This window comes from Neomonachus schauinslandi, chromosome 12 (assembly GCF_002201575.2).
Source record: "Neomonachus schauinslandi chromosome 12, ASM220157v2, whole genome shotgun sequence".
Taxonomy (NCBI): Eukaryota; Metazoa; Chordata; class Mammalia; order Carnivora; family Phocidae; genus Neomonachus; species Neomonachus schauinslandi.
The window spans coordinates 19,144,174-19,164,083 of NC_058414.1; the positions used below are offsets into that span (position 1 = coordinate 19,144,174).

The 19,910-nt window shown below is 42.9% G+C and overlaps 1 protein-coding gene and 1 pseudogene across 1 annotated transcript in view; both read right to left on the reverse strand.

Annotated features, from left to right (window-relative positions):
• Positions 1–713: 713 nt before the first annotated feature.
• On the reverse strand, positions 714–1,042 carry LOC110574247 (annotated as a pseudogene).
• Positions 1,043–7,981: 6,939 nt separating this feature from the next.
• Positions 7,982–19,910, reverse strand: part of LHFPL3 (LHFPL tetraspan subfamily member 3) — a 555,594-nt gene continuing 543,665 nt past the window's right edge. Inside the window, exon 3 of the mRNA XM_021682891.1 lies at positions 7,982–8,039. Coding sequence (XP_021538566.1) covers positions 8,011–8,039 — 29 coding nt within the window. The 3' untranslated portion in view covers positions 7,982–8,010. The remainder of the gene's footprint in view (positions 8,040–19,910) is intronic.

The window sequence follows — 19,910 nt, forward strand, 5'->3', positions numbered from 1 at the left end:
ATCCTTTTATTTTCATTTTTTCTGTGTCCTCATGTTTTATATGTCTCTCTTTTTAAAAAAGATTTATTTATTCATTTGAGAGAGAGAGCGTGCACGCATGGGGGTGCAGAGGGAGAGAGAGAGAGTCTCAAAGCAGACCCCTGCTGAGTGCAGAGCCTGACTCAGGGCTCCATCCCAGGACCCTGAGATCCTGCCCTGAGCTGAAATCAAGAGTCGGATTGTTTAACCAACTGAGCCATCCAGGTGCCCCTATGTGTATAAGAAGCCTACCGATGGGTAAAAACCCGGTGTCACGATTTCTTTTAACTGACAAACTTAATCTACTTTGATTTATTTTGTTGTCTGATTTGGTTTTATTTCTTCGATCTTACATTGTGTTTTTTTTAAGATTTTTACTTTTTATTTATTTGAGAGAAAGAGCAAGAGAGAGAGCGAGAGAGCATGAGCAGGGGATGCTGTGGAGGGAGAGGGAGAAGCCGACTCCCACTGAGCCGGAAGCCTGATGCGGGGCTGGATCCCAGGACCCTGGGATCATGACCTGAGCTGAGGGCAGACGCTTAACCGATCGAGCCATCCAGGCTCCCCTTACATTGTGCTTTTTATTTGTTCTTTTCCTACACTTTTCTTTTTGTAGCTTTGAGGCATTTTATTATAAAAAGCTGGCACTCGTATACATAAACTAACAAGAACTTAAGATTTATCACACACTTACTTCATTTTTTAGCTTGACCTTCTAATAAATCTTTAGCTTTATGGATTTTGGCTGCTATATAAGGAGCTCCTCCCTTGTCTGGGTGATTTAAAGCATACTTCATCGATGAGCATCTCTTATTTTTCCTTTATTGGCAGGAGGGCTTATACCTAGTAATAATGCTGCTTCTCGTTTTGTCATTTTGGGTGCAAACCCACCTATATAGTAGCCACCATGGAAGGCAGATTTTGGTAGACTTTGAAAAACTTATTTTGCTTGGGGCTCCATATGGTTCATGGCTGGCAGAACATAATGGCCTGCAAATCCTGCAGCAACAATAGTCAGGCCACTGGCCAGGGCTCTGGCTCGGCTCCCCAGCCTCCACCGGAAGTGCGCTTCATCCGCTCCAAAGGATGGATGGATGGATGGATGAATTGCAGCCACAATTCCATGCCTTTGCTTACTAGCTGTGTGACCTTGGGTAAATTATTTAAACCATCTGTGAGCTGAGGATAACAACAGTATCTAACTCATAAGGTTGTTATGAGGGTTAAATGAATTGGTACATACACCTGGCACATTATAAATAAACAATTGCTAGTGATTACTATTATTAATCTGTATCTTAACTCTCTTTCCAATTAACATAAATGCCTTAAACTCTGGTCATCTCATCTCACTTGACATGGTATTGTTATCCAGTATCTTAGTTGTCTTTTTTTTTTTTTTTAAGATTTTATTTATTTATTTGACAGAGAGAAACACAGCGAGAGAGGGAACACAAGCAGGTGAATGGGAGAGGGAGAAGCAGGCTTCCCGCAGAGCAGGGAGCCCGATGTGGGGCTCGATCCCAGGACCCTGGGATCATGACCTGAGCTGAAGGCAGATGCTTAACGACTGAGCCACCCAGGCGCCCCGTCTTTTTTTTTTTAATTCTGTAAATTCGATGTTTTATTATTATTTTGTACAATGCTTGTTTAGATATACCCACATAGGTACCAAATTCTTTGCTCTCTATTCTTTTTTGCATCTTGAACCTTACTTCTCAGTTCATTTTCAGAAATTCCTTCTGTGTAGCTTTATTGCTGGTAATCCCTTTAGCTTTGTTCATCTCAAGATGACTGTATTTCACCTTTGGTCTTAGAAAAGTTTTGCTGAAACACAATTTTAGACCGAGAGTTATTTTACTTTGGCACTTTGGATATATATGCTAATGTCTCTGGTATTTATGATCAGTTTAGAAATGATTCCTTTGTAGGTGGTATGCCATTTCTCTTTGGTTACTTTCATGGTACTTCCTCTTTCTTTGGTCTACACTTTACTGTCATGTTTGAATTTACTTTTTATTTATCTTGCGTGATTACTATTGTGCTTCCTCTATGTGTGGATTCATACCTTTCATCATTTATGGAAACGTTTCAGCCAATTTCTATTCAAATATTGTCTTTCGCTTATTCTATTTCTCCTAGTGGAACTCTGATTAGACATATTTATCTTCTCTGTTGCTGAACCGCTTTTCATATTCCAATCTCTTGGCTTTCTGTATTTCATTCTAGGTAATTTCTTTAGATCTGTCTTCTAGTTGACACGTTTTCTCTCTAGTTATACCTAATTTATATTTAATTGATACATCATATTTTAAATTTCAATGATTATATTTTTCAATTCTAAGAATTTTTTTTTCTTTTTCTTCAAGTCTAAGTGATTATATCTACTGGCTTCTTTATATTGTTTATGTTTTAGATACCATCTTTATTTCTTTTACATATAAAACATGGTTATTTTATATTCCATGTCTGGTAATTGCAGTATCTAAAATCTATGGGGCAATAAGTCTGTCGTTCATGATTTCTGCTGATTCTCTCTCATGGTTTATTTGTATGCGTAGTAATAAAATATTGTGGATACATACTTTGTGGAGCTGAATTGGTGAGATCTTTGTTATAAAGATGCTTTCCTTCCGAAAAGATGTATATTTGAATTTGCCAGCTACCAGGGCTCTGGCAAATTCTTTAATTTCTTGGTTTGAAGTTTCTTTGAGCATATAGAGAGTGTAAGATTGAATTCCAGACCGGGGGTGGGGGGTGCATATACATGGGTTAAACATTTCAGAGGGTAACTATTCTTCCTTTTCTTTCTCCCCCTCTTCCCCTGCCAACTCCATCTAGAGCTAATGTGGAGACGGAATTCTTTTTTTTTTTTTTTTAAGATTTTACTTATTTATTTGACAGAGAGAGACACAGCGAGAGAGGGAACACAAGCAGGGGGAGTGGGAGAGGGAGAAGCAAGCTTCCCGCTGAGCAGGGAGCTCGATGCGGGGCTCGATCCCAGGACCCTGGGATCATGATCTGAGCCGAAGGCAGACGCTTAATGACTGAGCCACCCAGGCACCCCTGGAGATGGAATTCTTGACAAGACTTTTGTTTGCTAGCATGAACATTTTTCCCGCGCTGCACTTGTCTGAAGGTTGCAGCCTTTTTCAAGTGTCCTACTTTATGGTGGGGACTCTCAAATTCAGCTAATCCACTTCCAGTGGCCCAAGGCTCAGCCTCCCACTCCCTGCTCTGATATATGCATTTGTGTACTGGCAATCCCAGTTTCTGCATTTGCTTACACTTCCTGCTCAGTTTTCAGTTTACTCTTCTTTTTTAATGCCTTTGGGATTTCTCTTACTTTCTTGCAAGCTAAGCTGTGTATTAAAAATAAGCTCACTGTAATTTATCCAAGACCTGAGAGTATTGAGTAAGGAAGGCTTTTTAGAGTATCAGGTTTATACTGCTAGATGCAGAAGCCGAGAGTAATCTTTAAAATGATAAATTAGCTTGCATCTCTCTCCCCTTAAGACACTCCAATGGCTTTGCCTCATACTTGACAACAGTACCAACCATCCTGGCCTACCTCATTCCTGGCTCAGCTCCAGTCACCGGCCTCTGCTGCCTGGCGGCTCCTCAAGGGCAATGACCTTAATCCTGCCTTAGAACCTCTACACTTGTGTCTCCCCCTTTTTAATTTTTTTACAAAAATTCAGTTATTCCAACAAATTTCTTTACATTTCCTGGACCTTAAAAAAATTACACACAACTTTTTGGACACAATACAACAGAACAGAATGAGAAAGGGAGTCACTTTTTTTTAAAAAAAAAAGATAAAACACTTGCGTGTGGCATGGGATCTTCCCCCTTTCTTCACAGGGCTGGCTCGTTCTTATTTCCATCTCACTTTATTTATTTATCTTTTTAAGATTTTATTTATTTATTTATTTATTTATTTATTTATTTATTTAGAGAGCTGGGGGAGGGGCAGAGGAAGAGAATCTCAAGCAGACACCACACCCAGCGCAGAGCCTGACATTGGGCTCGATCCCATGACCCCAAGATCATGACCTGAGCCAAAATCAAGAGTCGGCCACTCAACTGATTGTGCCACCCAGGTGCCCCCAGATCTCACTTTATTTTTTTTAATTTATTTTTATATTTTAAAGATTTTTAATTTATTTATTTGACAGAGAGAGACACAGCGAGAGAGGGAACACAAGCAGGGGGAGTGGGAGAGGGAGAAGCAGGCTTCCCAATGAGCAGGGAGCCCGATGCAGGGCTTGATCCCAGGACCCTGAGATCATGACCTGAGCTGATGGCAGATGCTTAACGACTGAGCCACCCAGGCGCCCCCAGATCTCACTTTAAATGCCACCTTTTCATAGCTGCTTTCCCCGATCAGCCTCTCCATGTCTCTCACATCATCATGTTTGCATTCTCTCGAGGGCATCTATTCTTAGCTGACATTTCTGGGCTGATGGTCTCTTTTCCTATTAGAACCTAAGACTTCTAAGAGCAGGGACCTTGATTGTCTAGTTTACCACTATCTTCTCAGGATTTAGAACAGTTCCGGGCACAGAGTAGGGACTCAGCACATGTTTGTTGAATGACTAGAACTGAGTATTGGCTATTTATTCTCTTTCTGGGCTTTCTCGTGCTCCGAAGTGCCCATTACTTCCTATTATCTCCCTAACCTAGCTTGTTGTGCTTTGTCAATTTACTTATCTACCTGGCCGCTCTAGGCATCTAATTTTTCAATCCCTGCTTATGTTACTCTAAGTAGCCTCAGTGTTTTGCAAGCAGCTGTATTTTATGTTTCTTTTCTTCCTTCAATGTCTTGCATGTAGTAGGAGGGCAAGGAATTAACATTCACTGAATATCTCTTACCAGTCAGGCATAACAATGCTCTAATTTAATGTATGTCCTCACAACACTGTGGGGCCAGTATTATTATTTGTGTCCATTTTATGGATAAGGACACTGAGGCTGAGAGGTGTTCAGAATCCTCTAGTAAGTGACAGAGGGGGCACTGGAACTCATCTGGACAGCACGCACTGAATATGAACCTTTGGAAAAGGCTTGCTCATGTCTGAGGAGCAGGTGGCTATTTTCAGTTTGCCAAGTGGAGATTGAGAAATTAAGTGAGTATTTCAGGTCAAGTTTTACTTGAACAGTCCGGCTATTTGCTTACTGATTTCATTCTGCTGAGTATATGAAGATTCAGCTTGAGGTATGTCTATACTGGCTAGAAAAGATTGGGGGATGTTAATCATGCCTTCTAAATGAGGGTCCTAATAAATGTCTGCTGTTGGTGGACATTATGGAATCTGACAGAAAGGAGATTTTCTTTTTTTCTTTTTGTTTTGTTGCTGTTAGAAAGAGAGAGAGCGTGTGCACGGGTGTGTGCACACGGAGTTGGGGGGGAGGGTCAGGGAGAGAGAGAGGAGGCGAGAGAATCTTAAGCAGCTTCCACACTCAGTGTGGAGCCCGACGCAGGGCTGGATCTCCCGACCCCGAGATCACAACCTGAGCCTAAATCAAGAGTCAGACGCTTTACCAACGGAACCACCCCGGCGCCCCTACAAAAGAGATTTTCTGAAGATACCTGTTTTGATCAAATCGTCACGCCGTCACTGGCTCACTGGACAAAGACACTGAATGCACTGAATGTGTGCCACATCACCAAGCCCTCTTTTAAATAACAAAATCTTATTTTTATTTTAATTTTTTTACAGAAATTCAGTTATTCCAACAAATTTCTTTACATTTCCTGGACCTTAAAAAAATTACACACAACTTTTTGGACACAATACAACAGAAGAGAATGAGAAAGGGAGTCACTTTTTTTTAAAAAAAAAAAAAGATAAAAACATACTTCTTAACACTTAGTGATTTACAGGTGTGTTACCTATGTACAAATGGTACATCATCAATGACCCATCCTCAGAGTATTGTGGTATGCTAAATTACACTTAGGTTTTATGGAAAACAATTTCACAAAACATTTGTATGTGGATAGGAAGCACTTTTTCATTTTTGTAAACATCACTATTAGTGATGTAGGACTCCCAGTGGAGTCCTAAATCTGTAATTTACATGGATTAGAGAAAACCAACACTTTCTAATTTTCTTGTAGATAGAGAGGTACCTCCCTTTAAATAAAAGATGAATTCTTGAAAAGTTGTGTGTAATTAAATTTAGTAAGGAGGGTGTTTGGAATGCAGCGGGAGAGCTAATATTTAATGTTAACAGGTAACTCCCAGAATGGCTAATCCTTTAGAGATAATAAGTATTTCCTTAATTTGGTCTTTAGAAAACCCATACCTTTGTGATTTGGGGATCACTCATTTGAGCATACCTGTAATATACCCTTAGCCATTTAAAACATAATCTCATTTATGGTGAAAAGATAGTTGTACCAGGAACATTTGGCAAAAATGGGAGAGTTGTCTTAATAGAGACAGGGAACAAGAAATCAACTCCTATCTGTATCACTTTTTGTCTTATCCTCCATCTGGTGTTCCAGGGATGTATGCTAATTTGATCTTAATTTTGAGTCTAAAAATGAAGGCATTCTACATGTCCATGTTTTCTGCTCGGGTAGAGGACATAGTTTGGCTCACACCGATTACTACCCCCGCATGTATGTTTTAAGCTTGTGCCCATTCTCAAGAAGTTGGCTACTTCAGTATAACGTATGTTTCTGCTGTTGCATATTGGCAAGATATGTGATGAGGGTGATGAGGGGGAAGCCTGGGAGCAAAACATTGCTGAAGACAACTGACCAGTTTTAGCTACTTCCAAATGTCAACCAACTCAAAGAAATCTGAGTATTCTTGAAAAACCAACATTAGTAAACAAACAGGCAACTTACTCCTACCAATTTTCTTGACCTGTATACGTATATATTCATTTATTTCTAAGGCTATTATTATTTATTTTGTTAGTACCACTTACTATCATTTAGAAATAGGTTTAATGGAATGATTTTTTCTTAAACAGAAATGAGTACCTGTTAGTAAGGGAAAGAAAGGCTATGGATTTCTGACGACATGTACAGCAACGAAATAGAAAAAAAAGAGGAGAGCTTTTAGATGCCTATTTATAAAGTATATTAAATTCCTATGCATTTACTAGGGAGAATTAGAAAAAAGTATTTATTTGATAGCAGCCTATATATTACATGTGAGCATCCAAGGTGAAAATGAGCTTTCTATATTTTTCAGAGTTCCTTGATGCTGTTTCCTGAAAGATAGGGGTAGCTATGTTGCTCGGGGACCTATGATGTAAAGATGTACTTCCTGTAATATACAGCTTGATGGAGTTATAGTATATGTCAGAAACACTTTCTCAGTAATAACTTGTACAGACAGATTAAACTGAACACAGACTCCATAAAAAGTTTAAAGTGTCACATCTCTTAACTGAGTGGTTGTAACTAATTACACAGTGAAATAAACACACGGCAGAGATGGGGAACCAAGGATCAGGGCTCCTGTGAAAATACGCAGAGGCATTTTCCTAAGCCGTCTTCCTCTGTAAATGATGCTTGATCAGCCTCTTGGCTGTTGAGAGAGGAATAATTTAGGATTGACTGCCTTTTTTTAAAAATAAGGTTGAAAGATTAAAGCTTTTTGTTTTCGGTTTGATTAAAAAAGGACAGTTTACAAACCTCAGTACATACATATTTTACATGTTAATTCTAGCACGTTTATATTCCTCTTTCTTAAAATATTTCCTGAATGTGATTTCTCATGAATGTGATCTGATCTTATTCGATGATAGCTTCCCTTGAGCTGGTGTTTAATCCGCTATCACATCTCCTTCCAGAAAATCACTCCCATCTCTGCCCATCCAGATTTAGAAGGTGCCTTGACAAGTAGATGGTTCACTCTTGTCCAGATCTGTCTCTGTACTCTGATTTCTCCCAAGTCTTCCTTCTTGATGTTGATGTACAAAAGCTCTTATTCGATTTGTTTAGCTGTTATTTGATTTGTTTTGTGCTCATTCTAGAGAATATTGGCTTAGCAGAACTGCAGAAAGGGGTGGGGGGGGCAGGGGGAGGAGAAAGAGAAAGAGAAAGAAAAAAATACATCATTTTCGGTCAGCAAGATTTTTGTGCATAGCTGTCACAGAAAAACCACACCAGCAAATGGTTTGAAGGCACTTTAGATTTGTTATCAGAGATGACTGAAAAGTTTGAGGCTCCTGTTCCATAAACAAACAGCACAGTCTCCCGGCAAGGGGAGCCCCCATCACCCAGACGTGTGTGTTCCCCACATCCGGGTGAAGATTATAGGCTGCTTTGAAGGAGCAAGGAAGAATGTGAAATGATCCCAAGCATCAACGATTTTTCTGCCTGGCACAGAAAATGTCTCACTTGAGCGTTTTCCTTTGCTTTCCAAGTGTTATTTATTTATTATACAATCAACATTGTAACAGCTGCAAAGGAGACATTGCTTTCTTCCCTATGTATCTTTCCGTTCCATATCTAAATGTGCACTTATTTTATACAGTTGGAATCACAGAATAGATGACATTTTTAACATATTAAAAACAATTTTCTACATTTCCACTCTGTATCATCAGCATCAATTTCCTTTTCTTTTTATTAAAGATTTTTTATTTTGAAGTAATCTCTACACCCAACATGGGGCTCGAACTCACAATCTCGATATTAAGAGTTGCATGCTCTACCGACTGAGCCCGCGAGGTGTCCCATCAGCATCAGTTTCCAAGAGCTGCAGAATATTCCATTCCATTCTCATTCCTTTCATTCCATGCCCAGTTCCCATTCTCAACTGTTTGACCACTGGCAGATTGTAGCTAGGTTTCCCATTTTTTTTTTTTTAATTTATCAAGAATAAATATCTTTGCATATAAAGCTCTGTTTGTTCTTTTAAATTCTTTCTTTAGGACAAATTCTCAGGGGATAAGCTGCTTTTCCTTTTGTCCAGCACACTACTAGGGACGATTCCTGTTTTTTTTTTTTAAAGATTTTATTTATTTGACAGAGGGAGAGAGTTAGCGAGAGCAGGAACACAAGCGGGAGAGTGGGAGAGGGAGAAGCAGGCTTCCCGCCGAGCAGGGAGCCCGACGCGGGGCTCGATCCCAGGACCCTGGGATCATGACCTGAGCCGAAGGCAGACGCTTAACGACTGAGCCACCCAGGCGCCCCACGATACCTGTATTGATACAACTAGACTACAAATAGTATGATTGACTCCTTTCTTTGGATGATTTCCATACACTTTGGCACTGTTAACCAGGGTTTAAGCGTCCCTTATATATTGTGAAGATGGGTAAATGCATCTAGATGGCCAGATTTGGGCTGAAAGGAAACAGCCCGTTGGGTTTTCATCACAGAGTACTTAGAAACTACAAATGATAATAAAACAATTGGTCCATTATTTAGTTACAGCCCCCGTTCCACATCACAAGATAAGATTATGGTTTCTGAATGAGTGCTAGAGAAACCTCTGGAAGATTCTGTTGTTTCTAGCATTTATCCCCTTGTTGTTTTCCAATACACTTGAAAACACTTTAAAATATCTTATGCACATTACAGTTCTAATGAACTTCTCTCAGTGAGAGAACTCAGTTGCTTTAATGTACCCAGACTACACAGAGGATAATTGAAATGTGATCATGTCCTAATGATGATTAATCTGTAATGATTCTCTGAGATTGCATCACGCTGGTAGAAGTCCTATGGAAGGGAATGTTTTCTTCGGATATTATTAAAAGCAACAAAGGCAACCCATGGGTTTTACACCGAGCTACAGGTGCTTCTGAACCTTGAGCGCTCTCTGTTCTGCTGCCCCGGAGGCGGTCTTGCGAGATGGAATCCAAAGTCGGGTTTGTGTGTCCATGATTCCACTGCTCTAGCATTCTTCACTCCAAATATTTTTGTATTTCAAATGCACAGAGTGAAATGTCTGGGTTTTCCACTAAAATCCATGAAAGGTGCTAGCTGGGGTGGGGGAGAGGGAGGAGTGGGTGCAGGTTATAAATACATGAAGCAGGAGAGGGGAATGGGTTTTGAAAAGGTGGGTGTGCGCATGGAAGAGCAGGTAGCATACGGAAGTGCCAGGGCCCTATGTGGGTGAAGCAGGGGAAGAGGGAGGCAAGAAGGTAGCCCTCATTTTCTTGATGTCTGCAAATAAATATACCCCTGATTTCATGACAGAAAAGCCTGCTTTGGTGTGAACCATTTGTTGGCATCCAGGAAGCAGAGACTCCCACTTTTTCCCTGGCTCTAAGCTGCTTGATTTGGCTTTATGGCATCACAGTGGGCTGGGAAGAGAGCAGACAGGGCTGGAGGGGCTTTCAATCAGCAACCCCCCCGGCACCCCCAGCACTGACAACCAAGCCTGAGGAGGAGAAGGCAGCTTCCTGCAGGGTAGGCATCTCCCTGGGAAGATCCTTAGCCTTCTTGTAGGAAGGGAACTGCTGGGGCCAATCTCACAAGGTTCCTGTTCACACCCCACCATCGGGGGTCTTACTCAGTTAGTGGCTGCCCAAGGTGGGTCAGTCACCACCAATCCTTCTTGGATCTGCTGCCATCTTGGGTCACCCATATCCTATCCTCCATGTGACTGGATCCCTCACTGACCTCACCATTGATTAGTCAACCTTTCCCTCTTCAAGGTCTCTTCTTTGTTGACTTTGTTAGCCTTGGAACTGCACTCCCCACCTGCAGTGTCAAGGCTGGGCAGGGAGCTGAGGAGTGAACGGGAAATGAGAAGAGCCAGAGAGCCAGGCTGGACTTGGGTGGGGCCGGGGAGGCTCCCAGGGTACAAGATTGAAGGAGGCGCTCACTCTCCGGAGGGGGGCGAGGGCCTCCTGCCATTTGGCTCATAAGGTACTTGTTGTGCCTCGAACTGGCTGCTCATCACTGGGCCTCCCGGGAATATCTGCTTGGAGTCTGAGCTCCTTAGACATTCATCCCAGGGTACTTGGGAATCCTGCAGACTCCAAGGCTAAAAATAACCAGTAAGTTCGTGCCGGTGGGGACTGGAACACAAACGCTCCCCCCATAGTATCAGGAAAACACTCTGCCGGGAGCAGCAACATGAGAATGCCACTGACTTAAATAGCAAGCACAGTGAGGGCTTGGGCAGTGTGGGCCCTGCACACAGATTTGGGAAGCCGGTAGGTGGAAGAGGATGAAAGGCAGGGTTTCCCTCTCCGGATGTGGCCATCATTTCTTCAGGCCAACGACTGGGACATCAGGGCTGTCTGCAGAATGGCGTGTGGTTACGCTGTGATCCCCGCTTTGTAAAACACTGTTTCTTTTCTGAACTTCCGCTCACATTTCCCATGCACCATGGCTACTGCATAGTTCAGGGGAGGCAATTTAACAGATGTCATATTCTCCCAGGTTTGTACAGAGCAGGACTGAATAAATAAGTCATTCAACACTGCTCTGGATCTTTGTTCAGTCGGGTTTGTCCTTGTAACATGTCATGGGGCTCTGAGTTGCCCATGTTCCATTTCTAAAGGGCTCTTTGCAAATCCTTTGCGGAGCTGTCATTTGAATCACTGCTCCGGAGAGCACCATTTATAATGGCCACATTGTCCAGACCATCTAAATGCTGCGTTGTTGAATTTTCTCTGTGTTTGCGGACTTTGAAAGGTCTCCTGTGGTCCGCTTCTGCTCATTGTTCCTATCAACCCATTCAATTAGGGCCCGGAGCCCCCACCGCCCCAGGATAGCTGGGGGGCGGGCAGGGGTCGGAGTGAGAAAAACGCTTGGTGGGAGCTTATAGCACAATGACTCCTGAATCTTTGCTGTGAAAATGAGGAAGGGAGGCATTCCAGACCATTTTTTCTCATTGGCTCTATAAACTTTGCCGTTTCTTCCCACTCCATTGTTTCAAACCACACCCACCTCTCACGGGGCCTCCTGACAGCCTTCCTGCCCTGGAGGCTGACACAGGCCCCTGGAAGTAAAGTCTCGCTTTCTGTGTCCCCAGGTGCTCTAGACGTGATGTGCCCCAGGGTGGGCAGAGCACGTTAAAGATGGCTGTAGATTCTTTAGCTTTCTTCTCATTTGCGGGGCGGGGCGGGGTGGGGGGGGGTTGTCTCTGTTCCTCTCCCTTTGAATCTAGGCTTTAAGGGACCTGGCGGTGGCGTCTGGGTGGCTCAGTCGGTTCAGCCTCCGACTGGTGATTTTGGCTCAGGTCATGATCTCATGGGTTGTGAGATCAAGCCCGGAGTCCAGCTCCCTGCTTAGCAGGGCATCTGTCTGAGATTCTCTCTCTCTCTGCCCCTCCCCCCACTCACAGAGCTCTCTCTCTCTCGTCTCTAAAATAAATAAATAGATCTTAAAAAGAAAAGAAAAGAAAAGAAAAAAAAAAGAGTACTGGCAGTTTATTTTTTGTTGTGGCAAAAACACATAAAATAAAATTCACCATCTTAACCACTTTGACGTTCAGGAGCGTTTAGTATATTCACATGGTTGTGAGACAAATCTCCAGAACTTTTCCATCTTGCAAGTCTGAAACTCCATTTCCCTGAAACAACACTCCTTTTTTCCCCCTTCCCCCGTTCCTCGGTAACTGCCATTCCTTCTGTTTCTACCAGTTGGACAACTTTAGATAGCTCCTGTGAGGGGAATCATATGGTGTCTGTCTTCTCATGACTCTGCAGGCTCAAGAGAAACTTCTGTCCCTCCCTTAACCACACAGAAGAATCTAAATTGGGGGTCTTTTCCAGAATAAGTTGTTTTTTTTTTAAAGATTTTATTTATTTATTTGACAGACAGCGACACAGTGAGAGAGGGAACACAAGCAGGGGGAGTGGGAGAGGGAGAAGCAGGCTTCCCGCAGAGCAGGGAGCCCGATGTGGGGCTCGATCCCAGGACCTCGGGATCATGACCTGAGCCGAAGGCAGACACTCAACGACTTAGCCATCCAGGCGCCCCCAGAATAAGTTATTAACATAGATCAATTTTATCTGAGTGACCCATCTGTATGGAAGAGCAAACATTTAATTATCAAACATTTGCTCTTCTTATCGCTCTGTATGCATTCCTCTGATGTTCCAGGCCCCTACCCCCAGAATGACATCTATATCCCATTTTGCCCATCTTTGGGATTTCTATGTTTACGTGGATTCCCCGGCGTACACCTATTAAATTTGATTTTCTCCTGTCAATCTGTCTCAAGGCAATTTGATTTTTAGTCCAGCTAGAAGAAACTTTGAGGGGACAGGAATTCCTCCTCCCCAATGTTTTCTTTATTTTTTTTACATATATTTTTTATTTAAAAAAATTTTTTTTAAAGATTTCATTTATTTATTTGACAGAGAGAGATATAGCAAGAGATGGAACACAAGCAGGGGGAGTGGGAGAGGGAGAAGCAGGTTTCCTGCTGAGCAGGACCCTGGGATCATGACCTGAGTTGAAGGCAGACGCTTAACGACTGAGCCACCCAAGCGCCCCATTCCCCGATGCTTTCTTGACATAAGAAAAGTCACTGTCGGGGCGCCTGGGTGGCTCAGTCGGTTAAGCGGCTGCCTTCGGCTCAGGTCATGATCCCAGGGTCCTGGGATCGAGTCCCGCATCGGGCTCCCTGCTCCACGGGGAGCCTGCTTCTCCCTCTCCCTCTGCCTGCCTCTCTGCCTACTTGTGCTCTCTATCTCTCTGTCAAATAAATAAATAAAATCTTTAAAAAAAAAAAAAAGAAAAGTCATTGTCATTGTCAAAGTCATTGTAGGTCCCCAGCTGTTTTGTGATTAATGCCTGACCAGCATTACTTGCCTAAGCACATATCTTGCAGAACTTCCTGGGATATGTGAAAACTGTAGAAAAAGAGACTTCAGTAGTTGATGATTTTAAGGGAACAGAAAAATGTAAAAATCAACAGCTACGACCAGGCCAGGAAGATAACCTCACCATATCAGAGACAATGAATTGGTGGTAAAACTCTCAGTGCTGTTTCAAAAGGAAAAATTGACCTCACACACATTCTTGAGTTGTTTTTGCAGTATAGAAGCCACTTTGAGCACTTGAACACTGGATTAATTGGAGCCAGAGACTGAATGATGCCAACCCTTGCCAGCCTTGTGACTTCAATCACCCAGGACCTGGACACTGTTAACTTACGATGACTTTTGCCCCAATTTCATATGGGACGCTCCTTGGCCCAGCCCTTCCATGAATATGCATGCACTCTTAGCTTAAAATTGCTCCAATTTTGTTGTTCAGGGAGATGCTGCTTTGGGAAATATCTCTGGTGTTCTTACTTGTGGCAAGTGAAATCCTTCCTTTTCTACTCTTTGGCCTGGTTGTGTCTTTTGGCTCAGCACCCACCAAGAGGCAAACCCTGTTTTGGGTTGTAGTGTGATAAACACGGGTGTGCAAATACCTCTTCAAGACCCTGCTCTCAATTCTTTTGGCTATATACCCAGAAGTGGGATTGCTGGATCATATGGTAGTTCTATTTTTAATTCTTTGAGAAACCTCCATATTGTTGCACCATCTTATGATCCTATCAACACTGCACAAAAGTTTTAATTTCTTCATGTCTCTCTGACACTTACTTTCTGCTTTCTTTGGTGGGGGGGATGGTAGTGTTAAAAGTAAAACTACAGGCCCCAAATGGTGTCAGTTAGGTTAAGGCCCTAAGTCAGTAAACCAAGACTTTTTTTTTTTTAAGATTTTATTTATTTATTTGAGAGAGAGTGAGAGAGAAAGCACAAGTGGGGAGGAGGGGCAGAGGGAGAGGGAGAAGCAGACTCCCTGCTGAGCAGGGATCCTGACACAGGGCTCAATCCCAGGACCCCGAGATTATGACCTGTGCCAAAGGCAGATGCTTAACAGACTGAGCCATCCAGGTGCCCTCAGTAAACCAAGACTTAATCCTTAACCTGACTGCAATTTTTTTTTTATTAAAGATTTTATTTTTAAGTAATCTTTCTACACATAATGTGGGGCTTGAACCCACATCCGAAGATCAAGAGTCACACACTCCACTGAGCCAGCCAGGAGCCCCAACCTAACTGCAATTTTAACCTTTAACCAGTCAGCATGGGAATTACCTGGTCAGCAGAAGGAAACTTACTGACAGACCCTTTCCATTCGCCCGGGTGACTGTGCCTAAAACAATGGATTCTTTGCTAGTAATTTCCTTTTTTCTGCTCTCTCTCTACCTTTAAAAACATTTTCTTTTCTGTACCCCTTTGGAACTCCCCTCTACTTGTGAGATGAGATCTGCCCAACTCATGAATCGATTAATAAAGCAAATTAAATCTTTAAGATGTGCTGAGTTGAATTTTTGTAATGTAACTGTAGCCATCCTAATGAGTGTGAGGCGACATCACAATGTGGTTTTGATTTGCCTTCTCTGAACATCTTTTGAGTACAGGCGGTTTCTGATTCCTCTGCTGGAGTGACCATATGGGTGAGGCCGTGGTAGCATATGGAGAGCGAGAGAGGCCCAGCTGAGCCCAGCTCTCCAGCCTTCTATTCCAAGGGGCCCACATGTGAGTGAAGTCATCTTGGACCCTCCATGCCATTCAGCCACCTGCTGAAGGCCGCCAAGTGACCCTAGTTGATGCCACACGGAGCAGGAGACTTGCCCAGCTGGGCCCTTCCTGAATTCCTGATCCACACAATTGTGAGATATAACAAAAGTCGTTGTCAGTAGCAATCCTAACATGTGTGAGTTTTTCCAGCAGAACTTTTTTTTTTTTTTAAAGATTTTATTTATTTATTTGACAGAGACACAGTGAGAGAGGGGATACAAGCAGGGGAAGTGGGAGAGGGAAGAGCAGGCTTCCTACTGAGCAGGGAGCCCGATGTGGGGCTCGATCCCAGGACCCTGGGATCATGACCTGAGCCGAAAGCAGACACTTAATGACTGAGCCACCCAGGTGCCCCTCCAGCAGAACTTTGACACGGTTTTAAGCCACAAAGTTTTGGGATAGTTTGTTAACGTGGCATAGAGAGCTGGAACAGTGGGCAAATGCCCTTTCTCGGGCTGGTTTAGATTCACTGTATTCAGTACACTGTAAATGACCAGTGTGGCTGGACAGCTGACACAGTGCTCCCGGGGCAGAGAGCGTGCCACTGTCTCTGACTTGTTTTTCCCTCCTGACCCAATTTCTAGAGAAGCAACACCTGAAACCCCAACTTCCACTTTCCTATTGCATCCATAGTCTCTCTCCGGGTGATCATTAGTTTGTCCCTCTGACCGCAGGGGGTTTGGATCTGGGCTGAAAATAAGTGCATGCTCACAACATACTTTGGCGCTGAATTAAGAAAAAAAGTCCAATACTGATTTTGGCTGCAGTTTGATTACCACTAGCTTTATAGGTGATCAGGGGGTCTGAATTTGTTGTAGTTGTTGTGTAATTGACCAGTGGGTTGATGAAAGCCAGGGTATACTTCACCTTCACGTGCTAAATCTTTACTTGCACGCCACCGTCCCACTCACAATCCCCACCAGCACACTCCCCAGCCCCGACCGTAGTGCTCTAGGAAGACAGCCGGATAGGAAGCTACCGCCCAGTCACCAGGCCGTCTAGATTCTCTAAAGCCTTCTTACCCTAGCAGAAAGGCCACACCAGTCCTTCTTTCTGGGTCCTATAATTTACTTTGCATCCAAATTCTTATTTGGGACTGAGCTAGTGCATGTGACTGCCTGCTTGGTGGCATCTACAGTGTTAGTAAAGGCTGCTGAGGCAGAGGGATAGGGAGTTGGGAGAAAGGAAAGAAGGAAAATGTATAGTAGCTCCCCCATATCTATGGTTTCGCTTTCTGTGGTTTCAGATGGAATCATTAACATTTTTCCAAAAGGAACCAATGATTCCACAAGTTTCCGTCCCTCATTTGCATACCCAACCAATCCTAGTTAACCTACTTTTTTTTTTTTTTTAAAGATTTTATTTATTTGAGAGAGAGAGAGCATGCGAGAATATAAGCCGGAGGGAGAGGCCGAGGGAGAAGCAGAGGGAGAAGCAGACTCCCAGCTAAGCAGGGATCCCAATGAGAGGCTCAATCACTGGGCCCTGGGATCATGACCTGAGCCAAAGGCAGATACTTAACTCACTGAGCTACCCAGGTGCCCCCTAGTTAACCTACTTTCAATCTCTGTTTTATATAGAGGACCTAAATAAGAACTGTACTCCTGACCTGTAGCCTTTAGAATTCTACCCCTTTTGTTGTCTTCCTCAGAACAAGAGTCAGGTTTCTACCTGAGTCTGTGTCTCCTGAATTGCAATTCTAACTGCCCAAATAAATGCCTGTTGGCTTAAATTTTCAGGGAATTCTTTCTTGGTCGACACAATGGAGGAGTTAAGAAATAGAAGAGGACCTCCCTGTCCCTGCCAATAATCCACCAGGTCAGTGCTTCTCAAACCTCAATTTGTCTCAGAATCACCTGGTGATCTTGTTAAAAGTGCAGAATTTGACTCAGTAGGTCTGAGGTAAAGCCTGCAAATTTGCATGTCTATCTCCCAGGTGATGCCAAGGTGCTGGACTGCACTCCCTGAGTCAGACACTGTGTCCTCTTCACCTTTGTATTCCCAACTTAATGAGGTGCTTGGTATATCATAGGTGCTCAAAAGTTGTTTGTTGAATGAAACCAAACCAGGCACAGGCATTCATGAAAAACAAATATTGAGCAACTTAGTAGAGGTACTCAGTGACTTGCAAACTCAGTGCAGACTTCTAGAGGCTTTCCATTCCTTCCACTGCCATGAAGGAGCGGAGGTGGGTGAGGGGCTCTCTCACCCTCAGCCCGCAGATGGAGATTTTAACACTTGGCTTTAACTAAATATATAGTAGTACAAATATGTAAAGAGGTATCTGGGAAATGAAAAATGTACCATCTGAGACAGTCCTGCCACATTTTCTTCCTTTCTTCCCCTAGGTTCTTCTTTTTCTTTAAACAAAACAAAACAAAACAAAACACCAGGGCGCCTGGCTGGCTCAGTTGGAGGAACACGTGGCTCTTGATCTTGGGGTTGTGAGTTGGAGCCCCACACTGGGTGCAGAGAGTACTAAAAAAAATAAACTTAAAAAAAAATCTTTGTATTCTCTGCCTTTCTCGCTATCTTTTTCTGTGTCCTACCTCCCTTTAGATCTGAGATATTGATTTTCATATGGAGGGTTGGAGGATATTTGCTAAACTATTCTTCTGGCTACTCCCATAGATCTTCTAACTGAGAAGGGGCAGAGAGTGGCCTGAGAATCAGGTGCTGATAACTGTGCATTAGTCCTGTATGCAGCAGACGACTGGACTTTGACAGCAGACTCAACGCTTTCTCATGTGACATTTTCTAGGAAGTAATTCATGAGAAGGAATTTTGAGTGTTAATTCATGAACATCTCTTTTCTTCCTCTTGTCCCCATTGAGAAATACTGCAGAATCTATTGCCAGCAAGAAAACAGGCACATTTCCTTGGTAGAAGTGTTGACAATAGAATGTTGGTGCTGGTTTGTTAATCCTAATAATATCCACTGTCCAGTTTTTTTTTTTAAAGATTTTATTTATTTATTTGAGAGAGAGAGAATGAGAGAGAGCACATGAGAGGGGGGAGGGTCAGAGGGAGAAGCAGACTCCCTGCTGAGCAGAGAGCCCGATGCGGGACTCGATCCAGGGACTCCAGGATCATGACCTGAGCCGAAGGCAGTCGCCCAACCAACTGAGCCACCCAGGCGCCCTCCACTGTCCAGTTTTAACATGAAGCCATTCCATATTGCATAGAGGCTGAAAGACTTTTATTAATGAAGCCCAAAAAACATACACATGGCAGGGTAGGACGTCAGCATCCTCAATTCTTAGTGCATTGCACAAGAACTAATAAATCCTGTGTCAATCTTAATGTGCCAGCCCCAGCTTAGTGACTTCTCCTGTGCTCCTCTGAAATTTTTCATGATTGTTTTGCCTTTCCATTTTATGAACTAGCTCATGACTAACACTTCACTATGTGGTCATGACAATCCTTTACAAATATAAATAAAAGCAAAACCAAATTGAGTATTACCGCACACGAAATTGCAAATCACGCAACCCAATGTGTTGGCTTCTCAAAATAATAAATTTGTCTCTGTTGATATTGAATATTCAGCCTCACACATCTGCCTCTGAGCTTCTTCCCCTTCCTGTTCAGGGTAAGACTGATAATATGTATCATTTCCCTCCCTCCCTCTCTCAAGCTCAAATTCACAGGCTTTCTCTTCTCCACTTTCTTGAGAGTCAACTGGCCTTCCTTGATAATATAAATTTCCTGATTTTCTTGGAGACATACAATTTATTGCTAAATGTATGTGTTCTGAAGCCATTTTCTCTGGCTCTGAATTCTAATTCCACCATTTTACTGGTTGGGTCACTCTAGAGAAGTTCTTGAACATTTCTGTACTTCATTTGAAAAATGGGGGTACCCCCTTCCCAAGGCTTCCTGAAGATTGTGACTGAGATGATGCTTATAAGGTGTTTATGACTTAAAAGGCAAACCTGGCAAATAGGAAGAGGTCAATAAATATTGGCAGGTTGTTTTTATCATTTGTTAGTTTTTTGTTTTGAATGCACAATCGTATAAATAGCACCATGTCGTTCCAGAAATACCACATACATATACTAACCAACAGTAAATCATGGAAACATTTACTTTTCCCAGAGACAGGATGGCCGAATGGTTCAGACTGGGGACAATGGACACAGACTGTTTGGGTGTGAACTTCAATTTTACTACTTACTGGCTCTGTGATCTTGGGCACGTGACCTGGCCTAGTTTCCTCATGTGTAAAATGGGGGTAGACTAGTCTTGTCTATACAGCTGTGGTGGGCGTTAAATAAGTTCCCTCACGGTGAGTACTATGTGAACTCTTCCCACTGTTAGTATGATTGTTATTGCTGCGAGGTGGAGTTTTACCGGGTCTGTACCTAGCTAGC